This window comes from Besnoitia besnoiti, chromosome VI (assembly GCF_002563875.1).
Source record: "Besnoitia besnoiti strain Bb-Ger1 chromosome VI, whole genome shotgun sequence".
Classification (NCBI taxonomy): Eukaryota; Apicomplexa; class Conoidasida; order Eucoccidiorida; family Sarcocystidae; genus Besnoitia; species Besnoitia besnoiti.
The window spans coordinates 347,459-364,983 of NC_042361.1; the positions used below are offsets into that span (position 1 = coordinate 347,459).

General features: G+C 64.4%; 2 protein-coding genes across 2 annotated transcripts; one reads left to right on the forward strand and one right to left on the reverse strand.

Annotated features, from left to right (window-relative positions):
- Positions 1–594: 594 nt before the first annotated feature.
- On the reverse strand, positions 595–13,412 carry BESB_064860 (uncharacterized protein; the record flags this gene model as incomplete). Its single annotated transcript, XM_029364881.1, has 9 exons — positions 595–1,470; positions 2,173–2,640; positions 3,050–3,512; positions 3,820–4,533; positions 4,772–6,099; positions 6,495–7,140; positions 7,480–7,814; positions 7,970–8,746; positions 9,015–13,412. The coding sequence occupies 9 exons, from the start codon at positions 13,410–13,412 to the stop codon at positions 595–597; spliced, it is 10,005 nt and encodes a 3,334-aa protein (XP_029218464.1).
- Positions 13,413–15,627: 2,215 nt separating this feature from the next.
- BESB_064870 (glycosyltransferase family 28 C-terminal domain-containing protein) lies at positions 15,628–17,241 on the forward strand (the record flags this gene model as incomplete). Its single annotated transcript, XM_029364882.1, has 1 exon — positions 15,628–17,241. One exon carries the CDS (start codon positions 15,628–15,630, stop codon positions 17,239–17,241), a length of 1,614 nt encoding a protein of 537 aa, XP_029218465.1.
- Positions 17,242–17,525: the final 284 nt, after the last annotated feature.

Sequence of the window (17,525 nt, forward strand, 5' to 3'; positions counted from 1 at the left end):
CATCTAGTCCTGCGCCGTTCGCGGGAGCCCTCACCAGATAGAAAAAACGTTTCCCGTTTGACTCCGAAGCTCACTACACGGGTTTAGAAAGGCATGATATGCGCATCCGAGGTTTTGGGTCATGCATACCGCAGGATGCATGCGTCACCGCATGCTGAAAACTATCGGCGCTTCCGCGCGGATAATGAGCACAGACATCCTCCTTTCGAGACGCATCCTCCCACCGGAAATCTGAGCCTTGCACGCTTGCGCTGCCAGTCACTTCTGGTGTGCTCACTTCGTCGACGCTGTCCCTTCGGCCGCCCTCTGCGTCGCCAGGCCTGTCTGACATCGCTATCTTGCTCTCGCGTGTGTCTCCAGATGCCGGTTGACTCCTCCCCTGCATCTGCGCGTCTCGCTCGCTGTTTGTCGCCGCGCTGTGCCTGTCCCGGCCACTCACTCGACTCCGAATCGAGCCTTGCGACCCTTTCTGCTTCAAGTCACCCCCCACCCACCCCCGTTCTCTGCCGCTCCGCAGCACGTGTGAGTTTAGAGATTAGGGTGTTCCGCAATCCGCTTCAGACGCCTCTTGCCAGCGGCGCTCGCCCTCCTGCTTCATGCGATGAGTCGCAGAGGCTGATAGTGCCAATACATGACGTTGTCGGGTCGCACGAGGACTGCGACCGCGACGCTGAACATACCAGGGACGCACGCCATCAGCGTCACGCGGTGCGCGAGGATAGCGCCTCTTCGCTCGAGCCTGTGGAGCCCCTCGACGTAAAGACCCTCTCTGCCGACTCTTCGCTCGAAACCGTCCCCCAGTTCGTCGCCAGACAAATCCAAAGACGGGTCCCAGCTGCACCGCCGCCCTCTGTCCTTCCCTGTCACCTTCGCAGCCTCCCGGCCTTCGTCCACAGCGAGCTTCGTGGGCGCTTTCGCGCGCCCCTCTGCCTCTCCCTGCTGCCCGCCCCCTGCCGCCTCCTGCTTCCCGCCTTCCTGCCCCCGCGCCTCGCGGCCCTCTGCGCCCTCCGCCGGATCGCCTCCGCGCCTCCACCCGCCTCCCAGCGCCGTCTGGTTGCCGCCGGAGGCCTTTTCGGCGGCTCGAGAGGCCTCGTGGAGGGGCTCCTTCCCCGCCGCACCAATATCCAACCCCTCGCCGCCTTCCGCGCCGTTGGCATCGGGTCGCCCTCCACCGTCGGAGGGACAGGCGCCGGCGGCGGCCTGGCTGGGCTGGGGCGCGGGCGCGAGGCGCCGTTCGCGGGCCTGCTGAGCTTGCGCGAGGAAGAGGCGCTGCAGATCGAGGCGCCGCACGCGCGCCGGCGGCAGCGGCTCGAGAAGGTCTCGACTGAGGCTCCCCGACCAGAGGAGTCCATCGGGGAGGCTTGTGCTGCCTTGAACGAAGGGAATGACGACGACGACGCAGTTCGTCAGGGGCACGTCGTGCCGGTTCTCCACGTAGACTTGAAGCGTCACAGGCTCGTGGAGAGGAATCTGCGGAAAAAGAACAAGAGAGGAACGGCAGGAAAAGCATGAGCGAGGAGACGCCCAGGCGCAGGCGTTATCTTCCGTCCCTGTCTACGCAGTTAACCTCCCGCGCAAGCCCGTCAAGTGTCAATTTCGATACGCGAAGAACATGCCATCGAGCCACCACAGTTGCATTAATTTCTAAACCACATTACACCCTGCCTCCTCGGCAAGCAAGTTTCCTCCCATGAAGAACCAGGACTCCCCAACACTCTAGCTTTGAAGACGCAAAACCTCGCGGCGCGAATGAGAAGACAGGCCCTTTGGAGCCATAGTGCGCAGAAAAGGAAGGTCGAGGTGCTCCTCTCATCACATAGAGCCCAGGAGATGGAGAAGCACCTTGAAAACCAGTGAAGACTTCAGTGGAGGCACACACTCGAGGCTGAGAGCTGAAAATTCAACCGAGTCATGCATGCCGTAGTTACGGCCTTCTGCGCATTCGCCCCCGTGTGGAAAAAGAAATCAATACTAGACGGCTTATATATTTACATAGCTAAGGATATATGCCTTCACCACACTCGACGCTCGCGGCGATTTTGCCGGCCCAAACTCCCTGGCACGGTGACTGCCTCACAAGCTGACTCCACATAAGGCTGCCACTGCTCTGAGCGGTGCCGCCTCCCTGTCATCTCCTTCACTTGATTTTCCGCCCTCTGTCGCGCCGCTTACTTTATAGCAGTCCGGCCCGAGCCGAACCGGGCGCGACAAGGAAGGCTGCGTGAGGACTGCAGGTCGACCTGCCGCTGACCGCGAGCCTCTCCTTCGCTCGTCCGGCTCCCTGTCCAACGCCCTGGGGTCTGGCATCAAGAGGCTGCCGTCTATTCGCCAGCCTGAGACACCAGCGCCGCGTCCCTCCGCGCCCCTCGCGCCTCCGGCGCCCGCGCTTCCGACCGCCAGGGACTGGCGATGGAGCCCAAACAGCGGCCCCGCATTCACAGACTGGAGGAGGAAATTCGTTTGGAGCGACGAAAATCCTTCGTCCACGCTTGTCCGGCCCGAGGACGCTGCGCACGAGTCGAGACTCGCGCGGGCTCGCCCCGCTCGGCCCAGTCGCGGGGCCCCAGCTGGGTCGGCGGAGGGCGCGGGGAGCGAGGAGAGAGGCGAGCGACAGCTGACGATCCGCGGGCGGATCAGGAGCTGCAGACGCACAAAAGAAGATGCAAGCGGAGAAGGTACATTTTGGCATGCGAGATGAAATATCTGTATGGCTCATCCGCAGTGCCGCGGCCGTGACAGACCCCAGCCATCTCAACTCAACAGGAGAACACGGATGCAGAGACTTGGTAGAGTTCATCGTGCGGCACGCCTCGGCGTGTTAAAGACCCCGTATCGCCCCGATTGATAACAGAGTGTGCACTTTGAAAACTGCCCGCGCCTCCTCTCGTCGGATGGACAAAGACTCATGCAGGCGAATGGGAGCATCATGAATACTGAAACCGAGAAGTCGGCTAACCCCTGTGACGCGGAGAGGGCGCCGAGCGCGGATGCATGCAGCTTGCTCCGGAAGGAGAGAGCTTTCGACTTTCTTTCGTTTGTCTCTTCTTACCTCTGGAGCTGTGAAGTGTGGCAGCTGCACCAGGCGCACAAACTCGTCGTCTTCTTTGGTCTCTACGTCGCTTCCACCGTCCTCCTTGCCTTTGCGTCTGGCTTTCCCCTCATCGCGCCTGTCAAGCGAATCTGCGGCCTTGGGCCCCGCGTCACCGCCGCGGCCGCGCTTCTCTTCTCGCTCCCTCCGCTCGGGCGAGCTGCCCCGCACTCCCTTCTTCGGCGCGGGCGCCGGCGCCCCCTGGGACGACCGCGCGCCCGTCGGGGAGAAGTCGCAGACGCTGGTGCGCGCAGTGTGCGCGGCCGCGGCTCGACGCAGCAGCGGCAGAAGCTTCAGCGAGCCCTCTTGCGAGGGAAAACAACGCCAGCGGATGTTCAGCTCCTTGTCCAGCTCCCCAACAACCTTCGCCGCGTCGTCGACCGTCTCCCGCGACAGACGCGGCCGCCGAACCCACAGAGCCCAGCTGAAAAACAGACAAAAAAGTACAGCCTACGGTCTAGATCTAAGCACAAACACATGCGCTCAACGACGTGAGCTGACACCCCACACATTCCGTCCGAACATACATGCATACAGGTATACATATATATATTTATATATCTGTGCATGTATGAGCGAATCAGCTGGAGACGGCGAGCGTACGGAGAGCCGCCTCCACTAGGAGACAGTCGCCAGAAGATGCGGACTTTGTCTTTTCGAACCGTCGCTCCCTAGAGTCTGCCCCTGCTCAGTATTGCTCGTGGCTGCCGCCGAGTTGCTTCCTTGCTCACCGAGACTGCGACTCGTTCGCCGGCACGCAGCAGACCGAGGCGTCTCGGCTGCGTGGGTCGCGGACGGGGCCTCTGCGGTGCGACGTGAAGCACTCGAAAGCGACGTTCGCGGCGTTTTGCAAATCCAGACACACGAGACAGCTTTTGTGGTCGAATTTGTGTGTGGGCGGGCGCGACGCGAAGGGGGCAAACACACAGCGCGCGCCGACCTCGCCGCCTTCCGGCTCTGTGCCGAGGCCAAAGTCGCCCCTTGCCCCAGGGCCTGTCCCCGGGGGCGCCGCCGACGCGAAGGGAGACACAGGCACACTGTCGTCGAGCGGTTTGACTGAGAGCGCCGGGTCTCCGCCGAAGTCCCACACGCGCGCAGGCGACGCCGCGAGAGGCCCGCGGAGCGGCGGAGGGAGGCCGAGAGGCGGCGCGCTGGCATCTGGCAAGCCGTGGGGCACGCCAAAGCCGGCGTCGGTGGGCGGCGGGAACGCATACAGAGAGCATGGAGACGGGGCGACAAGGAACGGGAAGTAGGCGGCGCCTCCAGGGCAGAAGAGCGCCGGAAAGGCCGAGTACGTTTTCAGGACAGCGTGATGGGAGAAGAAGACGAGGGGGAAAATGTTCAGCCCGTGCGGGCGCAGCTGGAGGCCGTTCTGCACGCGGAGTGAAAGCGGCTGCAGGACCTGCCGGTGGTGCTTGCTGCCCGGGCTGTACGAATAGACGACCCTGGCGGCGAAGACAGCGGAAGGGATGACAGAGACAGACACTGAAAGCGTGTAGACTGCGCGGCGACCGAGCTTGTAGCGAGGGAAGCAGGGCACAGAGCGCCCTGACAGGGGGCCAAGGAGCCGATCGTATCATACGAAAAAACGGAAAGCAGGCAGAACACATGTTTCGTGCGTTTTCAGTCGTCACCTCTTTGGCCTCTGCTCGAAAGCGTGCACGCGTCTGCGGCTGTGCTTACCTGATGACGCAGGAGCTGCACTCGGCGCTGGCGATACATCTCAGGGGAATTCGGACCTTCTGCCCCGGCGAGATGAGAACTTGTCCCCGGTCTTCTTCTTCGCCTCTCCCCTGCCTTCCCATCGGCCTGCAGCGTCTCTCGGTTGGCGGCGCCAGCCAGCCTCGGCCTCGCTCCTCGTCTTTGTCAGTTCCCGCTGGCATGCGGTCGCATTTTTCGTCCTCTGTGCCCTCTGTGGAGGCACCCGAGAGGCGTCTCTGCCTGCTCAGGCCCGCGCGGGCCTGCTCTGCGAGTTCGTCCTCGACGAACTCGTCGTCGTCTTCCCCGAGTTCGCGCTCGCCCCTGCCAGCCAGGAGAGCCTCGACAACCGACTCCTCGGAGTAGATGACCGTGCCAGAGGGCCCGAGGCTCGTCGGCTGACAGGCTGGGTGCCACAGCACTTGGAAGTGTCTCTTGAGCGTCTCCTCTTCCTTTGCGTCCTTCGGCGCCTCGCCATCGGCGGTCAGCAGCTCGAAGCGCAAGTCGCGCACGGGCGCCCGACCAACGTTTTCTATCTGCAGAGACAGCATCCGATGCTGGCCCTCCCACACCGGCGAGTGCCTCGGGTCTCCGCTGCACAGCGGGGCCGGCGGAGACAGCGACGCCGAGAAGCGCCGGTCCTCCCCGCCCACTCCGGCGTGGGCACCCTCGTGGCCTTCGCCGTCGCCGAGGTGCTGGCGGGGCGCCGGCGACGCCCACGCGTCTTCGGAAGGGAGGTGGAAGAAGCTTTCGTACTCTTGCGCAAAGGAGCCTGCGCGGCCGCCGACCTCCGTCTCGCCTCTGATCAACCCGGCGCCGCCTTCCAGCTGCCGGGCTGTCCCCGAGCGCGAATATATGCCGGTCCGCAGGTGGGCGATGGAGAAGCTGTTGGAGTCTTCGTCGCGCCCCTCGTCGGGCGCGCCGGGCAGATACGGCCTCTCCTGACCGCGGTGAGAGAAGCCGCGGTCGTCGCCGTCAAGCTCGTCGCCCAGCAAGAAGGACGAGTCTCTTCGGAAGGAGTTCCCCCGCAGCCTCCGCCGGCTAAACCCTGAAGAGAACCGGCGCGGCGGCAGGTCGGAGAAGGTGCTCGGGTACGGCAGCCTGCCGAGGCCCGCGGGGCCCCCGGGGCCCGCAGCCGCCCACAGCGTGCTGTGGCGCGGGAAGAGAAGTCTCGCAAGCTCCACCTCTTCGTCGGCGGACGCGAAAAGCAGGCGTGAGTTCTCGTCTTCATCACACAAAGGCTCTGAATCGAAGTCGCCTTCGTCGTCCGAGCTTTTTTCCTCCGCGAAGGGAAGGTGCTCGTCGCTCGACGCCTGCAGAGAGAGAGACGGCGGCAGAGGGTCGAATATGTAAAGGCACCACAAGCGCCAGAGCCCAATTTGCGTCGGGCTTTGTCGCGACAGCCGCACACGCCCACGCAAGTTTGAGCGGCCCCTCTTGAGCTGCTTGCGAGCTACTATACTCTCTCACAAGATATCGGCGTCCATGTGGCGGATGCCCCAGAAGAATCAAAAATGCAAGCTCTGCTGCCAAAGCATGAAGCATCTGGAATGGGGGATGCGTCTAGACTGCTGGTGACGCCCAGGTTGACAAGCACTATGGCATCCGCCAGTGCCGACGCGACGACGCACGCCCGCGCACGAAGTGCTGAGCAAGCCCGCAGATACGCGGGGACTCTGAAAAGGGAGACTTTCTGGCGCATGCGTACCGAATGACAGCCGAATTCCGCGCTGCCCTGGACGAAGTCCCTCCGCTCGCTGCCGTCTCCACCTCGGGCCTTCAGCCCCTCGCCGAGCGAGTGTGACGAGGTGCCTTTGTGCCAGGGGAAGCCGAGCTTTCGCCGCCGGCTCAAGCCGCCAGTCGCCGAGCGCCACAGAGGCTTCGCCGGCCACTTGGAGAAATTCATGATGGCAGACGAATCCGGGAAGAACCCCGGCCGGCTGTGGTGCGAAGACTCCGCTCGCCCCCCCGCCCGCTCAGGCCACGCTTTGAAGGAGTGCAGCTCCGCCCCGCCTCTGAGGCCTTCACTGGCCTCCCGCGGCGGCGGCGCAACCCAGTTTGGGCCGCGTTCTCCCGCGGCGTTGGCGTCCGCCGCCGCGAGCATGTCGTCGTTGCGCGCCTGGAGCGTCGACGCACGGAGGCTCTCGCCGCCCCCGCCGAGGGCGCTCGAGCCCCGCCTCTGGGAACGGTCGCATTCGCGAGACGTGCCAGGAGAAAATGCGAAAAAGGGACACGCGTTTCTCTGCGCAGGCACCAGCCGCGGCGGAGGCGGCGAGGGAGCGGAGTACGCCTCCACAGACACCCGCAGCAGGGGAAGCTCTGCGACGACTTCCACGCTCGCCGCGGCGCTGAACCTGACGGACACAGAAGGCACGCGGCACATCCCAGGGTTGCAGAAAATAAGGCAGTGAAGAGCGGAGAGGCAAACTTAGTTCCTCCGGGCATCGCAGTGCAGTCGAAACTTGACGAAACGCTGGCTTGTGCCCGAACACCGCGAGTGGACTATACGCGAGATTTTCCGAGAGACAGCACTCTCTCCTTGCCGCTGAGATCCCTTCACGCCCCGGCGACCTGCTGGCAGCGGCCGCCCCGCGAGCGACCGTCGAGAAGCTGAAAGACGCATCGCGACTGAACAGCGTCGCTTGCCGTTTCAGCAAACAGAGCGCCGGTTCCCTCTCCCCCGCCCGACGTACTTGAGAAGCTCGAGCGCCTTCTCCGTCGCCTCGAGAAGACTCTCCCCTTCGTTCTCTTCGCTCATCTGCTCCCGGGCCTGCCTCGCGCCCTCTGGGCCTCCTCCTGCCGCCTCCTCGCCCCGTCCAGCGCCGCGCAAGGCCGAGCCGGCTGGGCTCGCTCTCGCCTTCTCGGGGTCGCGCGAGGCTAGGCCTTCAGGATTCTTCATGTCCGCATCCAAGAGAGACGCGAGGCGCGCGCTCTGGTGAAGGAGCAGCTGCGTGCACTGCAGTTTGTTCAGCGTGTAGGTCAGGCCCGTGAAGAAAAGACGGCCTTCCTCCTTGGGCAGCACAGTCACCTGCGAACCCAAACAGAGACGAAATAGTTGAAGCGCTACACCCCGCAACGAGAAATTTATCAACGTCCCTGCTGCCGCGAAGACCCCGTTGGAAACTGCGCGCAACGAAGCGAGAAAGCGCACCGCCAGCTGGCTCCTTTTTGCGTCGCGCATACCTCGAAAGTGACCTGGTGGGAGGCAGACGGAGGCACCAAAACGGTCACAGGGTAGACCTCCGCGTGGGCGCCACACGTCATGACCTTCGCCTTGTCGAGGACGAGCTCGACGCCCAAAGGGTTCCGCACAGAAACCTGCACGGTGCGCAGTTCGCCCTTCACCCACTGCCCAGCGACCGGCAGTTCCTCCGCTTCCTTGCCTTCTCGGCCGCGGAAGGAGGCTCCGTCCTGCTTCTGCGAAAACGGATTATACATGAGCACAGTCTTCGCCTTCTCTTCTGCGCCGTCCTCGCCCGCCTTGTCGCGCCTCTTCCTCGCCTCGGCGCTTGTGTCCCGCGCCGAGGGGCTCGCAGATCGGGCGCGCTGCCGCCGCGCCCCCGCGGGTCGGGACTCCCTGTCGGGGAGCGGAGTTCCGCCTGCCAAGTGCTTGCGGCTTTTCTCGCGAATGACCGACGCGTCCACAACCGGCTGTATTCGGGCCAGAAGAGGAAGGGGCGGCGCCGCCCCCTTGCACATGCCGCCGAGGAACTGGAGCTGCTCGTCTTGCCCGCTCCGGCCCCCTCCGCTGGCGCCTGCGCCGCTGCGACCGCCTCCGGCTCCAGAGGGTCCTCCGCCTGCGGGGACTGCGCCGGCTGCCGCCCGCTTGCGCGACGCGGTGCGGGAGTACGCGCCCCGCTGAGAGTCCAGCAACAGCTTCGACGCAGGCGCATCTCGCTTGGAGACAATCGTCAGGGCCGGAGGAAGAGCCAGAGGCGTCGCCCTGCGGCCCGCGGCAGCCTGATGAAGAAAGCGGGCACACAACACATATCCGCTAGCGAAACCGATAAATGACACCCAAGTAAAGGAGGCCTCCAGGAAGGGGGAGCTAAAAGGGGCGTCGACGGCCTTGTGAGCATGCGACCCGTGCAGAAAGAGAAACAGTGCCTCACTGCCCCCGTCTTCCCTCTCCCCTCCCCCCCTCCCCCTCCCGTCGCTCAACTCCGTCAGCGCCCGCGTCGTCGATTTGTCTCTCGCTGTATTTCGCAGCCTGCGGCGCTCGTCGTACCTGAATGAGCATAATTGTGCTGGCCTGCGTTTTGTGGTCGATGACGGGGTACAGGATCTTGAGGGCGGCGCATGCGTACCACGCGACTTTCCCGGGGTCGCCCAGGTGCTCCGTTGTGATTTTCAGCATGTGCAGGACGCGGGACTGAACAGCGGGCCACCAGACCCGCAGGCCGCCCCCGCCCAGAGCTGCCGAAACGCTCGAGCTGGGCACAAACAGCGAGCTTCCCGCGAACGTGAAGCCTTTGTCGCCAGGTCCCCCGTGGAACCCGCCTTCGGTGAACTTGACGCGGCGCTGGTGCTGCCCAAGAAAGTCAAGCGACGCGGGCGAACTTACTGGGAAGGGCGGCCGCGGCAGGTAGAAGAAGGGATCAGTCAGAGCCACCGAGGGCGCCAGAGGGGACAGGCTGGGCGGCAGAGGCGGCGGAGCCGCGTAGCACCAGGGCGAAGCCTGAGGAGAATGCGGAGTGTAGTGCTGCTGCCGAAGCGTCCGCCGGAGGCGCAGAAGCATCACAGCGAAGTTGAAGTCCTCGGGGGAAAGAGACGACTCGCCTGACAGGCGCTGGCCCCGGCCGTATCGCCGCGCCAAGTCGACACCAGTCGAGGACGGAAGGCGTGCGCAGAGCCCTGCAGGCGGCGCCAGGTTCTTGGGATTCGCGCCGCCCACGCCGAGCGCGGCCGCCGCAGAGGACAGCAGGGAAGGCTTTCCCTTCGCGGCAGAGGAGGGGAGAGCGAGCCGCGCAGAGGGCTCGTAAAACGAAAACAGGGGCGAATTCACTGCGGAGGCGAAGGACAAATCCCCGAGAAGGTCCCATTCGGCCAGACCCTGTTTGTAGGCCCTGCGCGCGGCCCCGTGCCTCTTCATGCGCGGTACCGACGTCTCGTCTTCGCTTGTGGAGCTCCTCGCACCGGCGCCCTCCCGTCTGCAAGTCTCCTCGCCGGCGTCGTGCCTCCGCGCCTCTCGCTGCCTCTCTTGGCGCAGCGCGTCGACGAAGCGCGCGAGGCTGCCTGCGTCTCCGGCGGCGGGGCACCCAGCGAGCGCGCAGGAGAGCTGCGAGCCGAGGGACAGAAGGGGCGCCGTGGGGTTGAGCGAGGGGACGGCAGCGAACGGGAAGGCCGCGGGGGGCTTTCCGTGAACGAGCGGGTGAAAGTGGTCTGACGGAGGCAGCTCGAGAAGGGCGAGGTGATACCAAGGCGCCGCGAGCGCTGCCGCGTAGTGCGCCGCGCTCCATTTCTTCGCCTCAAGGAGCGCCATGCAAACGCGGTGGAGAAGGAAGGCGAGCTTTCGAAACGCACCGATCGAGCTGCAGAGCGCCGCCAGCGAAGCCAGGCAGGCGACAAAGTCTTGAACCTCCAGGCGCTTTGCCTTCTCCGCCGCGCTGCTGATCAACTGCAGACTCTCGGTCTTGGTCCCGAGCCGCGCCACCAGACGACACAGAAGGAGAGAGGTCGACGCATGCAGCAGCGCACACCCGGGGAGGCAGTTGTAAAGCTGCGCCGCGTCCCGGAGCTTCAGGCACACCGCCTCGAACGCCGACTGAATGAGCGCAACAATGGCCTCTAGTAGCTCCGGCGACGGCGGGACAGACGGAAAGCAAAACTCGGTTTCTTGATCGCAGAAAAACCCATCGTCCACCGCCCGCCCCCCACCCCACACGTGCCTACGCTCGCTCAGGGCAGAGTCGCTCGCAGGCCCGTCGCTTTCCTCAGAGGCCGGGCCCTTTCCGCTAGGATCCCCTCTGTCTCCGGCGTCGGAGCCCCCCGGCAGGCAGCCGTTCAAACTGGCAGAGTGCAAGCCACACTCAGCGCCCCTGCCAGACCCGGGCGTCGCAAGTCCATCCCCGGAGAGCCTGCTCGCCGCCCCGGCCGTCGGCGCGCCCCTGCCGCCGCTGTCGGGCGCTTGGGCGAGACTTCGCGCGCCGCTGGCGCTCTCCCCACCACCTGTCCCCTGCGGGCCGGCAGCCCCGGCGCTCCCCCCCGCCGCGGGCCCCGAGCCGCCCCCTCCGGCGGTAGCTGTGGCTGCAGAGGAGCCCTGCGCCGACGAGAAGTAGTAGTACGCGCCAGCAGAAGACACGCCCTTTTCGTCTTTAGACACGCCCGCCGTGCTGTTACTTCCCGACCCACTCCCGGGAAGAAACGCGGGGAATGGCAAGGCGCCGCCTGCGACAACAAGGCCTCCACCGCTAGCGCCGCCGCCGCCGGTGGCGCCGGAGGACGAAGCGGGGGGGGGGGCGTAGGTGCGCCGGTGGACGCACTGTGTGAGAATCGCCTCCACGGAGGGAGGAAATGCAATCAGGAGAGAGGCGTCGGACGAGGCGAGCGCGCCGTCTCCGCTGTCAGCGGATCCGCTGCTCGCCCCCCCATCGAACGCCCACCACGACGTCTTGCCGCCGCCCGTCCCTGCCCCCCCCGCTGCCGAGACTCCAGGCCCCGCATGTTCATGGGCGGCAGAAGAAGAGGCGTGCGCCGATCCAGACCAGCTGCTCGCCCAAGAGACTCCGCCCACCGCACCCGCCCCCACGACCCCCCCCGCGCCGCCCGCACCCGCACCGGCTCCGGGGCCTCCAGCGGAGGGCGTGCGACCCGGCGACCCCGGACAGGGCCCGTTGTTCGCGCTGTTGAGGCCACGCGCGTTCTCGGCGTTCGGGGAACCTGCGTTGGCGTCGCGGCCTCTCAGCGCAGTCCGGGCCGGCGACGCCTTCTCGTACGCATCGAGCTGGAAGAGGGCGCTGCGGAGGAACGCGTAGAGCGCCGCGGCCTGGCCCTCGAGAGCCGCGGCTTGCCAGACCGTGTCGCCCTGGGAGCGGCAGGCCTCCGCGGCCTGGACGTAGACCCCTGCCGCGGCGGCCGGAGCGCCGCCAAGCAGCAGAGCGTCTCCCACCTGCTTCTGCAGCCGCGCCGGGAGAAGGCGCAGAAGCGTGGCGGACGACGAGCCCCCGAGGTGGAACGGAGGCTTCCGCGGCGAGCTGGAAGGCGACTGTGTGGACTGTGCGGGCGTCCCAAACAGCGAGAACGAGGAGCTGCCCCCCGCGGGGTTCCCCCCCGCCCCGCCGGCGCCCGACGGCGGCTGCAGCTGGTTCGGGGCGGCCCCCGACTGCGACGCGGCCGTGTTCGCCGTAGGTGCGCCGGCGCCTCCTCTCGGCGAGGCAGCGAGGAGAGAGGAAGACGAACTCCCCGAGGAGAGAGAGAGCAGAGAGCCGCCCGCGCTCCAGTTGCCGGGCTCGTGGTGGAGGGGGCTGTCAAGCGGCGTCAGCAGCGGCGGACAGCGGTCGGGGGCGCGAAGTGTCAGCGCGCCGAGTTGCTTCAGCAGACAGAGGAAGAAGTCTTCTTTCGCAGCGGTGAAGAGTGGAGACAACGCTGAGGAGAGAGCTGGGCGCGCGGGGCCAACAGACGCGGAGGTCGGGAGATAGACAATTTGGTCGTCGCAGGCCTGAGGGGGGACCGTCGCCATGAAGGGCGAGGAGAAGGGGAAGGAGGTCGAGTCGTAGACGCCTTCTGCGCTGCCGTCCATTCCGCCTGCGATGCCTCTATGCCTACCCTCCTCGCCATGGGCTGCGTCGCCCGGCGGCACCACGAAGAGACGATGAACAAGCACAGAGGGGTAGTCTTCCTCGAGGACTTTGCGGAAGACTTCGTACTCGCGGCGGACGGCCGCCACTGCGGCGTTCGCCGCCGCTTGCGCAGCTCTCGCGCGAACGTCCTTTCTCGCCTCTCCAGGCTTCCTCCCACGCTTCCCTGTGCCCCGCCCGCCGGGCTCCTGGGCCTCGCCCCCGCCCGGGTCTGTGTGCCCAGTCCCCTCTCGCCAGCCAGGCCCCGCCGTACCGTTCACTCCAGCGGCTGCGCCTGCGTCTGCAAACTCTTCGGGGTCGCCCTCCGCGTCGCCATGCGCGTCCGCCGAGGCCGCTGCAGCGGCCGCCGCCGCCTCGAAGGCCGGGAAGGGCGACGCGGAGATCGCGATGGCAGCCAAGATCTGCCGATGCATGTGGAGGTCCGCCCAGTCGCTGAGCACGTATTGTGGCGTCTGGAAAGAGCAGTGTATGCTGGAGGTCACCGCCGCGAGCTGCTGCGACGGCGTGCCGCCGAGGACGCGCCGCCGCGGCCGGTGACCCGTCAGCGCCTCCTTCGCGTCTTGGTCGCGCGCAGCCGCAGCCGCAGCCGCGGCTGCGCCGGAGGGCGAAACTGCAGGGGGCGCCGAGAGCGCGAGAGACGAGAGAAAGGGCTGCAGATACGGGTCGTGGGCGGTTAGGGGGAGGGAGGCTAGCGAGACGCAAGAAAAGGACGCCATGAGCGCCGCAGCCTCGCGCGCAAACACGGCCGGAGGCGTTCCATCGGTCGGAATGAGGAGGATGCGCACGCGAGAAAAGTCCGCCAGATCGGTGTCTGGCGGCAACAGCGACATGATGACCACGGGGGGAACGAAAGGAAGAAGAGTCGGAAGAAGAGGATGGAACGAAGCAGCGGAGACAGACGGAGGCCAGACCGCGCACGAGCACTTCGCCCTCTCCTCACGGCAAAGGTCTCGCGGGAGGCCGGAAGACAGAAGGGAAGCGGGGAGGGGGGGCACGAAAGGGGCGCCCTGGGGTTTCGCAAGCTACACGCGACAACCAAACAGGAGCATTCACACGCTCTCACGCCGCAGACGGTCTCGCGGGCAGCATAGAGAAGAGTCGCAGCAGGCATCCGCGTGCCATCCGCCACGTGTGTAGATAGAAGCGGAGAGTCTCTTCTTCTCACGCGCCGCCGCCATTGGGAGGGATGTCGTGCTTTCTATATTTGCGTTGAGAGAGGACGAGAGAGCCCGATGTTCTGTGCCGCCGTCTCGATCACCTCACTCTTTGAAAGCCCCACCGAACCTCCCACCAGAGACGACCAGGCGATTCCACGCCCTTCCCTTCTCTCCTCGCCTCAAAGAAAGCGGTTTCCGGCCACGATTCTCTCAGCTGTCGCTGTCTCCTCTCTCGCAGGACTCCACACCAACGCAGTGGCGATTAGAACAAATCAAAAGATGATGCAACGTATGCCGGGAGAAACGACTCCAGGGATAGTGTAGGAAGCCAACAACATGAGAAAACACAAATACGAGCCACGAGTGCAGAGTTCCGTCTACCGCGACTTCCGAAGGTGGGCAGGGACAAGAACAGAGGTGACACGGCGTGGCGTCCTTAGACCTAGCGCTTGCCGGTCGTGAGCCGTGCTTGATGGCAAACTCGCGCTCATCGAATATCTGTGAGGGAGTCCTCAAGCCGCGGAAGCACAAGCGGTTGCTCTGCGCAGCAATCTCTCGCTGCAATGGCCGCCAGGATCTGGCAAGGCGCCGGCTACAGCAAAACTGAAGAGAGAGCCGGAGACACGAAGAAAGATTGAGGACTACGAACGAGGTAAGCCGAGGTGACGGATAAACGGAAAAAAAAAACTCGCAGGGTGCCAGAGGGGGAAATTTGTCGCTATACAGGCGCGGAGAAAGCGAACGACGAACGGAAAGCAGCTATTGGAGCATGTGCGTCCGGGGACCTCCTGTCTTTTCAAGAGATAAAGGCGCTCTTCAGAGAAGAAAGCGGCCGGGAACGAGATAAAAATAGTTGCTTTTCTGCTGTGTTACTTCAGTGCGTTGACCTTGGCGGCAGAGTTGCACAGACGACTCAGAACGTGAAGAAAGCGGTTTCCAGAAGGCTGAAAGAGACAGGGAAGGCGCAGCAGATAACGAATTTCACGCACAAGCACTCCGACGCGAACTGTACGTACACGTGCAAAAGACAAAGATATACGACAGAGAAGCGTGCGGCTGAGATGGCTGTTGGTGCGTAGATTCTCCAGCTGGAGAAAGACGAGGAGAAACTGCAGACAAGCGTAGGAACGTCCGAGCATCCAGCGATGTGAACCCGAAGCCGCTCCAACGCCAGCCGCGACCCGAAGCGGCTCTCTCGTTGCTGCATCCACCACGAAAAGCGGAGTCACTCCCTACTGTTGTTTCCTTCCCCTCCAACTGGTGACCGTGTTTTCGCTCGGTGAGAAAGAGAGGTAGGCAACAGAGAGAAGAAAGAGGATCCTGGCTCCATGGTTTCCGTTGCCCCCTGTGCTGCTTCTTTTCGCAACCGAGTGGAGACTGCATGTGCCGACCTCTGTGGTGTCTGGCGCAGGCGGTTGGGGTTGGATTACTCTTCTTCCGTTTCTAGCGCCGTTTCTTACTTCAACTCAGCGTGCAGATCAAAGATGCACAGAATCTTCAAAGCTAGAAGTGTCTTTTTCGCTTCCGTGGCATTGCTACCGCGCGCCTGCCGCGAGGAAGCGGCGCAGGCGGCCCGCTGAGGTCACTGCCCGCCCGCCCCCTCGAGAATCCAGGTGTGGCTAAAAGGCGCATCGCGAATCCAGCGAGAGTAGACTCATCTCCCATTGTTCATTCTCGATCCTATGCTTAGCATATCGTCACCATCGCCCCTGAGGCCCCTACACAGCTCAGCCTGCGGTTTGCACGTGTTTTCCAGGGCTCCGCTCGAAGCTCGTCCGCGCCTCTGCTCTCGTCTGGGCGGTTTTTTGGCAGGCACCGAACGTGAGTCTGCAGAGATGAAGTCGTTCCGTTGGCCTTGAGCCGGCAGAGCGAGGAGACGCAGGTCAGCATGACGGACTTCTCTCTGATTGAGGCTAAGCGAGTCGCGTCGCCGGACTCTCGTCTGTCCTCCCATCTGGATTGCTGCTCCCTGCATTCTTCTCCGTGCCCCCCGCAGTCCACCACCGCCAGCGTGACCCCCCCTCTCTCGAATATCTCGTCTTCGTCATCTCATCCATCTTCCGCGTCATCTTCTTCGTCTTCTCTGCCGGTCTCCCCTCCGGCCTCCTCTGTCTCCGTCCCCTCGGCGCAATTCACCCCCGATCGAGTCCTCGTAACAGTAGGCACGACACGTTTTGACGAGCTGATCGCCGCGGTTCTAGAGCCTCGTTTTCTCCTTCTCCTTCTTTCTTTTGGCTGCCAGCAGCTGGTGCTTCAAATCGGCAGAGGAGAACGGCCTTCGTTCCCTGGCATCCCTTCCTCTGTACCGTTCCGGCTATCTTCGCAGTCGCCCTCTCTCACCCCTCGTTCGTCTGCGCCGTCGACGCTCCCTGACGCCGCTTCTCTGAGTCGCAGAGGCGCCGCGAGGGGGGGCGAACGAGGCGGAGACAAGCACGTGGCTGCAGAGCTCAGGTGTTGTCGCGAGGCGGACGCGTTGCCCTCTTGTTTTTGCTCGGGCTCTTGTGTGATGGAAGGGCTCACGGCGTGTATTTCAGCGGACAACGACTCTGGCAGCTTTCGAATTTCTCAATCGTGCCTGCTTTCCCTTCTTCAGCAAGAGAGCGATCTCCACCACCCTGCCGGCCGTGGTACGGGGCTCTCCGCTCCTTCTTCGGGCATTCTTCCGCCTGCGCTCGGCGCTGCTCCCCGCACTCTCTCGGTCTCGTACTTTCGTTTTCGGCCGTGTCTAGACGCCGAGCTGGAGGCGGCATCGCTCGTCATCTCGCACTGCGGCGCGGGGACGGTTTTCCAGGCGCTGCGCCGCGGGAAGAGACTCGTCGCAGTCGTCAACGCCTCGCTGATGAACAATCACCAGCTGGAACTTGGGTGCGAGCTTGCCAGGCGATCGCACTGCCTGCTGGTTGCCTCTCTGTCGTCGGAGCATCAGCGTTCCCCAGGGTTGCAAGCTGCGCCGGCGCACTCTCTCGCCCTGCCCAGCGGCTTTGCCTGGCTGTGGGGCTGGGTCCGGTGTGCGGGAGAAGAAAAGCGAGATCGGCACCACAAGAAAGAAGGCGAACAGCGCTGCGAGCTGCAGACGGCCGTCTACAAGATCTGCGGGGCTACGTGGGCTTGCGCGCCCGCCGAGGGCGCAGCGTCGCCCTCGAGAGAAGAGACGGAGAAGAGGGCGCGTGAAGGAGAGACAGCCCAGGAGTCCGGGGGGGGGGCCTTCAGCGGCCTGGCGGCTTTGCTTCAGCCGATAAGAAGCGAGGGAGGGAGAAACGGAGAGGCAGAAGAGCGCCGGGGAGGCAGAGAAGAGCAAAACGAGCAGCGCCGACAGCGCGCCTGCTCCAGCTCAGCGACGGCAGACCGGGAAGGGACAGACGAGGCGCGTCAAGAACCGGGGGACTCACAGAAGCCACTGCGTCTCGTTCCGCTTCCCCCAGCGGATTTGCGCGGCTTCTACGCCGCAGTCGAGGCCGTCGCGGGCTTGCATCCCCTGTACGGAGACCGGCGGGATCGGTAGAAGCCGTGCGCCGAGACACGGTGCCAGGAAAAGCGGAAGGGGGAAGGGAGGTTCGGGTTGTGTGCTGGCGGCGCGAAGGGGCGCTTCGAAGCTCAGATCTCCCCGCAGTTCGAGCGGGGCAAGAGATCGCGATCTGAGATACTTGTTCTCCTCGGTAAAAGTCTCCATTTCACTGCCTTCTTGTGCGCCCGCCTCGCCCTCGCTGTCTCCTTATTCGACCTGTGATTCCTCCCTCTTCGTTAGGTGTCTGGCTTTGTGGTTTCACGTTTTGGATTCTGTGCTCT